This window comes from Triticum aestivum, chromosome 5B, assembly GCF_018294505.1.
Source record: "Triticum aestivum cultivar Chinese Spring chromosome 5B, IWGSC CS RefSeq v2.1, whole genome shotgun sequence".
In the NCBI taxonomy this organism is placed as follows: domain Eukaryota; kingdom Viridiplantae; phylum Streptophyta; class Magnoliopsida; order Poales; family Poaceae; genus Triticum; species Triticum aestivum.
The window spans coordinates 605,224,515-605,233,151 of record NC_057807.1 but is presented as its reverse complement, the minus strand read 5'-3'; the positions used below and the strand labels follow the sequence as shown (position 1 = coordinate 605,233,151).

General features: G+C 46.9%; 2 protein-coding genes across 3 annotated transcripts in view; one reads left to right on the top strand and one right to left on the bottom strand.

The window, feature by feature from the left end:
• Positions 1–5,221: 5,221 nt before the first annotated feature.
• Positions 5,222–8,288, bottom strand: LOC123113577 (putative ALA-interacting subunit 2). Of its 2 annotated transcripts, none has more exons than XR_006456083.1 (9): positions 8,051–8,288; positions 7,508–7,569; positions 7,335–7,409; positions 7,126–7,242; positions 6,852–6,922; positions 6,457–6,751; positions 6,035–6,336; positions 5,698–5,783; positions 5,222–5,580 (listed from the first exon to the last, which is right to left on the bottom strand). XR_006456083.1 is itself a non-coding variant. In XM_044534864.1 (9 exons), exons 1-8 carry the CDS (start codon positions 8,118–8,120, stop codon positions 5,729–5,731), a joined length of 1,035 nt encoding a protein of 344 aa, XP_044390799.1. In that variant the 5' UTR covers positions 8,121–8,288; the 3' UTR covers positions 5,222–5,580; positions 5,698–5,728. The 2 variants fall into 2 exon arrangements, 1 of the variants encoding a protein (XP_044390799.1); XM_044534864.1 differs by having other exon boundaries at positions 6,047–6,336.
• Positions 8,289–8,447: 159 nt separating this feature from the next.
• LOC123113576 (uncharacterized) overlaps positions 8,448–8,637 on the top strand; it is a 6,695-nt gene continuing 6,505 nt past the window's right edge. Inside the window, exon 1 of the mRNA XM_044534863.1 lies at positions 8,448–8,629. Within this exon, the coding sequence (XP_044390798.1) occupies positions 8,535–8,629 (95 nt within the window). The 5' untranslated portion in view covers positions 8,448–8,534. The remainder of the gene's footprint in view (positions 8,630–8,637) is intronic.

Here is an 8,637-nt window from a genome sequence, read left to right as displayed (position 1 = left end):
CTGCGGTGAAAAACGTCTCGCGCGAGGAGTGCCCCTGGAATGGCGGGTACTCTAGCATGGTTTATATGTTAGATGTCAGCCAGCAGTGTTTGGTTCAGTTTCAATGATCCTAGAGGAACTCTAGTAGCAGAGTTCGCCTTATCGGTTCAGTCGTTATATAATAACCATCAACATGGTGATTTTGAGTCAAAATGACGCTCTAGCAGAGTCACCATATAGCCTCGAGTCACTATAATTCACCGAAAAATTGGCGTCATGACATTTTAGAACGCATGCTCTCTTCCACGGTCGCAACATCCCCGGGCCCTCTTCGTTTAGTGCCACATACGCCGCCCGTGCTGCCGCAATTTGGCCTCGGTCGTCACAGCTGAACCGTTCTCAAAACTCCCACGCTTCGCCGTGGCCTTGTGCCTTCTATCCGTCATCCGGCCGCGCAGACCCTTCCGCCGCATGGCCTCAAGGTAAATTTCCCCAATCTTTTTTTGCAGATTTAGTTTAGCGGCTCATAGATTCATACAAAAGACATAGGATTCGCATTATGTGAAGATGTGTCCCACTACAGAGTTTATGTTTCTGATGATTCGTTCTTAGGTTTGAGCTCCGACTCCGGGAGTGAAATGTTGGACGCAGAAGAAGACGCAGTCATACTGATGGTCACTAAATGGATAGCATCCATCGAACATAAGAGGAATAGTGCAAGATTGCAAGTTGATCGTCGGATATTTTATCGGAATAGAATCAGAGGCCACAACTGGTGTGCCAGGTTGTACTTTCAGACCGTATGTGTTCCGGCGACGCTTACGCATGACCGACTGGTTGGTCTGTCGAATCCCTGAGGGCATGGAAGCCATTAAACCTTTCCTCCAATAACAGAGAAATGCCGCCCTTCTCCTGTGTTTTTCCAAATTTTAGAAGGTGATTGCGGCAATTCAGATGTTGCATGTGGCTCTCCTATAGATTCAATGGATGACATTCTTCGAATAATCGAAGATACAATCATCAAGTGCACAAAAGTGTTCGCTAGAACTATGGTGAAGGTTTATGAAGAGCAGTATCTCCGAGCACCCAATGTCGAGAACACAACCAGGCTACTAGCGATGCGTGAATCAAAAGGATAGCTTGGGATGCTAGGGATTGTTGACTGCATGCACTAGAAGTGGAGGAATTGCCCTGCAGGTTGACATGGCCTATTCACCTGGCATTACAAGGATCTAACCGTAATTTTGAAAGTTGTTGCCTCCGAAGATTTGTGGATCTGGCATTGCTACTTTGGGATCTCACAATGACATTAATGTCTTGCAGAGATCTCATCAATTTGCAAGGCTAGGTGTTGGCACTCTCCACCCTTGCAATGCACTATGATGGCCATCAGCATGACCAAGGCTACTATCTATCCGATGGCATCTATCCATCTTGGTCAACATTTGTGAAGACAACTTCTAAACCTGGGAGCAGCAGACATAAGCATTTTGCCAAGGCCCAAGAAGCACGGAGGAAAGACATTGAGGGGACATTTGGAGCGTTGCAATCAAGATTTGCAATTGTCCAAGGGCCTACTCATTTCTGGAACATGAATATCTTGGAAAATATCATGACATGTTGTGTTACTCTACACAACATGATCATAAATAAAAGATGAGAGGAAGATGCGAGGCCACATTGACTATGAACCTAATAGCACACCAATCAAGCCTCTCAAGCACATAATGCGCATTCAAGCATTTCTTGAGGTGTACCGTCACATCATCCGCTGAAGGAAGGTCTCATTGATCAGCATTAGCAGCTAGCTAGGTGATAGTGCCCCAGTTTCATTTATCTCTACTTGAACAATTTATTTGATTGGATTATTTGTTGCATTCCAATTATTTGTTAATTTGGATTATTTGTATTAGGGTTAGTGGTTTGTAATAGTTGAATTGTTCGATCTAAATAAGCACCCTCTATATTCTACTCGCTCAGTTCCTAAATATAAGATGTTTTAGAGATTTCATCATGGACTACATACAAAGCAAATAGTGGATCTACATTCTAAAATACGTCTATACACATCCGTACGTACTTCGTATTGCAATCTCTAAGTCTTATATTTAGAAAAGCGAAAAAACTAACGCCCACACGTGTGGCAGTTTTGCAACTCGCCCACACGCGTGGATGACCGTCCAGTCGAGCTTGCACGAATCTTGACACATAGAGGCAGAATTCGTGTGCCATGTAGGACGGGGCTGGTGTGTGGGCGTTGGAGAGTTCGCCAACACACCTGCATCACGCGGTTTGGCAGCTGCGCTGTGTGGGCGAACTAGTTTCTGCCCACACAGCCAACACCTAGTCCACGCCTGTGTGGGTGAACTGATCTCGCCCACATGACACTCATATGTTGTTGAATGGCAAATGCAGTACGCGTACGTGGCAACTAGGTAAACACACATGGCAACTATGATATGTTGCAAGACGACAACTGCAGTTGCGCGTACGTGGCAACCAGATAAACACACATGGCAACTATGATTAACCATACATGGCAACTATAGTTGGACCACACGTGGCAACTAGGTAAACACACATGGCAACTATTGTTTGACCATATGTGGCAAGTAGTTAATCACACACGGCAACTATGATTTGATTACATGCGGCAACTACCATAAATTAGACATGACAACTATAGTTAACAAAACAGATAAAGTTGCCATGCTTCTACAACTACATTTGCCATCCCGGATAACTACATCTGCCATCCCGGATGTCAACTAAACCATCATTCCGCGGGAGTACCTAACGTAGCTGTGCTAGGATGTGTGGGCATTTTTGCTTCGTGTCACACACGCGGGTTGAAGATGAGTTGCACTTTGTTGGGTGTGTGGCACGAAGTAGCTGTACCCACCCGTGTGGGCAATTTTAATGTTCGCACACACACAATCCATGTGGGCTGCCTCCTGCTCACGCTACATACGGTGTGTGACGGATGGCTAGTATGCCACACGTGTGGCAGTTAGCCGCGTCCTAGCTAGGGATGGCGCCCGCAGGGTATGGGTACGGGTGGAGCTACCCCATACCCTTACCCATCCACCCTGAACTTACCCATCACCCATACCCATACCCGTCAAGGGTACAATTTTTTCTCATACCCATCACCCGACAGGGTATATGGGTACCCGTGGGTAAATATACCCGCATTTACAACACATCAGTTGAGTAGAAAATAGTTGTAAAAAGCAATATATAATCATAAATTATTAATAGCAACAAATTTTAAACAACAATGTACAATAACATATTGTAACAATAACACATTCTCATAAACAAAAATACTTGCCTATAAAGTGACACATAAAAATGTTAAAAAAAACAACACATAATCATACATAACAACACATACGTATACACTTTAAGTTCACAAAATCAAGATAAATCGTAGAGATAATTTTACTACACATTAGAGTTTTTATCTAGCGTGATTAGGAGGGTAAAATTAATACGTTATGATATTAACGGAAACCCATTTGTTAACATTTTAGATGGGTACATGGGTAAGCGGGCATGGGTTATACGATCCCATACCCGTACCCTTTCCACCCGACGGGTATGATATTTTCCCATTTAAGTACCCATGGGTAATTTTTTATCCCATACCTTTACCCTAATAGGGTTTTTACCCGCGGGGTACGCGGGTAATGGGTACCCATTGCCATCCCTAGTCCTAGCTAGAAAAGGAGGGAGTATATATATGACGTACGATCGCTGATAGAGTTTTTTTTTCGAATAAACTCTAATAGAGTTGCTCTAATAATTACTCCTCTCAACGTGGCATCTTCGTTACACGCAAACCAAACAGTGAAACGGGTCCAGTAGCCGTACTATTTGTAACTAATAATGGTTCTCCCGAACAGCACCGGCGACAGCGATCCAAACTGTAGACGTCGTGGTCATGCTCCCCGACGAGGCCCGGGTTTGTCTGAAGCCTTCTTGGTGTTAAAATATTGGCCGCCATATGCATGTGGGAATGAGGGCACGGCGCCACACTCCTTGCAAAGAGGTGCCTCGTATCTCCAACAAACAATCTTTATCGGGACGGCCGTGATGCGGGCAGCTGATAATAACAAACCCTAATCATCTATAGTGGTACTCCTACGAGGCTGCAGACAGGGGATATCATCGGCATCGTGTTTTGCTACCAGTCTGGGGATTGGCTGTTGCCGCTGATAGGTTAAGCCTCCATGCCACCTATCAGCATGCCACTGGCTGATGCTGGACACTTGTCGGTCTCTGAGCACTGAACATGTTACTCCCATTTTACCGCCTCAGCTTCAAGCTGGTTTGGCTCGACATTTCCGTGACCACTCGCCGACGATCGCACCTAATCACTGCGGATCCCATTGAATCGACCAGGACAGGAAGAAGCGATCGACGGCAGACGACAGGGCGACATGGCAATGCCGGAAGCCCGAGACATTCTGCAGGCGGAGCCACTGTAAACGCACGCCAAAAACACGGAGATTCTTGAGAGCGGGGCAGCAGCAGCAGCAGCAGGCAGGCGTCGTGGCACTGCATGCCACCCCGTCGTCATGGACCAGCGACCGTGCCTAGTGCTTCACCAGCCACAACTGCGCGCCACTGTGTACACATCATCATCAGCAGCAGCCGCAGCAGCGGGCCGGCAGCCGCCACGCATGACAAGGTGGCCGAACAGTGTCAGGCTTGTCGTATCGAGTTACCGGTAAACGTCCACATGGCAGCTACACCCCCCTGCTCGACCGGTACAGACGTACTCCTCCTACGACGCAGAGCCGCAGCGGCCTCTGAGCGGGACACGTCGCTTCTGCTAGCATCGCACGCGACGCAAACACAGCCCTGCTTAATCATCTGCAGCGGCGATACAGTAAGTATAATTCCTTGCATGTATCCAGTCTTAAACGGGCGAATGAGACAGATGGCCAGCTATAGTAGCGTACGTAGATGACGCGACGCCGAGACAAAATGATATGATGGTGGAGACACGGGACCAAATCATAGAGGGGAAATTAAAAGGCAAATCATAGAGGGCAGCTTTAGGGTGTCAGCGTGTGAGTGATGTGAGCCTCTGATCGATCTTGCGACGCACGACCGAGTAGGACAGAGTGGTCGAGTGTCACGTCTGCGCTCGATGGGAGTCTGTTCAGGTGGGACTGTCGTCTGAGTACCGGATTTTTCAAGAGGAGGAAAAGCATGCTTCGACATCGGCACGAAACTGAAACATTATATGTATTCATTCATACAACATCATGGAATCCATGGTATGGCGCTTTACATACACATATATCAGTTTTTACACGGCTCTAGTTTTCCTCGAGGGCGCCGTCAGAGCGCTGGCCTGAATTGCACGAACATGTCGGTGAACCATGGCCTTACCGTATATCCTCAGCAGTCATCAAGCGTTTCATGCTCCAAGTATGTGTATGAAATCTGAAGCTGCTACGCATTTCATGCTCCGTCCAAGTGTCGAGTGTATGAAACCTGAAGCTGCTACTATGCCATTTCCCTCGAGACAGGGTGCGCAGACGGAACGCCGCGGGGAAACCTCTGGCCAGGGTGCTGTACTGCTAGCTGCACGGCAGAGGGAGTACTTGGAGCATTATCTCAACCGCATGTTGTTACAGGTAAAAGAAACAGGATATTTCCTTCTGGCTTTACAGGGAGGTTACTGTCGATCAGAGCGTGTACCTTACACAAAGAAAAAACTATGCACAGAAGCTTAGTTATTGCCGTTTTTCCTGCTCCAAGATAGGTAAGCAGCATCACCATGTGGCCTGCAAATTCATCAGCTATGAGAAACAGATCTAGCCAATCCACAAACTACAGTGTGTACAGCGTATGTGAATGTACATGCAATTGAACAATCGTCACTAGGAGGTTTTGTTAACTGCTGCGTAATTACAGTGTTAGGCTGTTATGACCGGGGAATCAAAGACTAGTAGTATTATCGCCTTCAGACAACATGCTCTAAGAGAGATATGGACAAAGTAGAAGATGGTCACAAAGGATAATTCGAAACATTCACCTTATCGATTACCTTGGGATTTTCACATGGATCAGAGCAAAGAGAATCGACAAGAAAATGCTCAAGGAACCAGTGATAAGATATGCATATCCAAGAAAGTCATTCTTGCCACCTAGCCAGGTTGATGTTGTAAGAACCAGGCTTTTCTTTCCACCAAAGCTGTAGGTATTGTAATTGTTTGTTATGTGCATGGTAATGATTTCATCAGCTTGTATATCCTCTTCGATGACACCATACAGCTTTCGAAACTGGGGAAGAGCAGCTGCGCGCATCCACACGATAAGATCTTCCTGATTGCTTAGCTGACAAAAGGACGTTGTTCAGTTAAAATGGAAGAAAACTAGCATTAACTTGTCTTCTTAAGGAAAAATGTAGACTAATGCATGAGCAACCAACAACACTCTAGATAAAGAAGTACTCACTGGTATATCAGGGTCAAGTTTTCCTCCTCCAATCAAAGATCCATTCTGAAAGTTGAAAGGATAGACATCCTTGCCATACTTATGCTCCCGATCACTTCTCCATGAAATATTTTTCCGATCAACCACTATTCCCATGGATCCACGGGTAAAATCATAAGTATCATTGAACAAGCTCCAGGCAATCAATCCACAGGGAACAATTGGAAGGCCGTCGCTCTTTTCTATTGGACTGCATGAGCTATCAGTGTATTTCAGCCCATAGCGTAGTTGCTTGTCGCTTCTACTTTTGATATACCTGTTCAGCATTAACAGATTCCTTTTGTTTCAGCAAGAGAGGACATAGTGTTTCTTTTTCCAAGACTCTGAGAAGTAAATTTAACCAATCGTGTAATTACCTACGATGATTCTGGTAGAAGTTGTCGAGTTCATAATACACATAAATTGGAGCTTTCATGTGGTATTGTACCTGTAAATATACACTCTCAAGTCTCAACGTTTTTCTGAAGAATGAACATACAAGTAATAGAAATATTAGGAAGATAGGACAAGAAAAACAGTAATATGTGCCTGATGTAATCTCACAGTCCCAAACTGAACATCAACTTCTGATTAGATACATGAAAAGTAAATAGGAGAAATGATGTCTGACTAGATCTGATAAGAAACTACCTTCACTTTCTGAATGCATTCCTTCGAAATCGAGCTGTCTTTGATATAGGCCTGCTTATTGCTTCTGTAAGCATTAGGTACACAATCAATATCATAACGGTGAACGATTTCTGCAACCTGCACGCCCAGAGCAGGAGTGCACATTTAGTATGACAACCAAACTAATGCCAATTCAGCATCTATCAGACAGAAAAGAAATCAATTATTACTCTGTTTGAAGCTTGAAGACAAATTAGTCCAAGCGGTACAAAAATAATCCCAATTATCAAGAAAATGGCTATCACCTGCAACAACGGAAGTAATGCCATATAAGGGTAGGAGTACTATGCAAATACTTAATGCCATATGTAAAAACCTATATTTAGGGTCAGTGCCAGCTTACGTATCCTGGTGTCATTGCCGGTTTCCAAGCTGGAAGATCCTGCTGGGTGAACTTATAGAATACTGCAAAACCGACATGATCAACCTAGATAGCATCAGGTGGGAAGAAACCTATAATCTGTAAGTGCGTAAACGACATTCACTGTCCTGCTGTGCAAGAAACAATTTCAGTATGGAGTTGACACAACGAAGCTTGCTGATAGCGCATCAACATTTTACATTTGCATCTCCCTCGATCTAGATGATGATGTGGATTGCCTATGTCCTCACTCGATTGACCCTATGCAAAATGGCCTCTGAATGATATGAAACCCAACTAACATAGCACGCCCACACCCAAGATCACCAAAGTCAAGTGACGACCGTAGCACGCAGAGGTAAATCCACATATGGCAGCTAAGATGCATTCGTCGCACAAATTTCTCGAGATCGCAGACAGCTACCAGCCCTAGCATACGGAGCCACCTACTCACGCAGACGGATGCGCTGCACAGCTCATCAGCGGCCGAATCGAAGCGAGCGGCGTGATCAAAACCTGGCTCACCTCCCGATCTCGCCGGGCGCCCTCCGCGCGGGGCGGAGCCTGCGGACGACGAGGTGCCCGCCTCGTCCATCGCGGCCGCGAGCTCGCCGCGCGAGCCCCGTAAGCTCGCCGGAGTCCGTACTTCGCAGGGTATCGGAGCAGGTCGCGGGCGAGAGATCGGGGGAGAGGAGCCGGAGATGAAGAAGAGATGCTGCAGGTGGGAGAGCCCACGGGTCGTCAGGTCAGCACGGAGAGAGAGTGACGAGGGATACGGGCCTGAGCTAGGCCCGGTGGATAGCTTTGGGCCTGGAAAGGTGGGGCCCATGATCGGCCCAGTTAGTGTGGGCTTTGGGTTGAGCGGACCGTGAGGTTGACGGCGTGAGACGGGGCTAACGACCGGTGGCACCGCCGTTAATTCGCTCTGCGCGTCGCGGTCAGGAGCTCATTTCCCCATTTCGCCCCAGGAGAGGGAGAGAGGCGCCGGAGAGAGAGAGAGAGAGGGGAGATGCGGGAGGAGGTCAGGAGCTCGTCGGGGGCGGCGGCCGAGCCGCAGTTCGCCGTCGTCCGGTCGTCGTCTCCGCCGCCCACCCCGGTCGCCAGGTACGGTC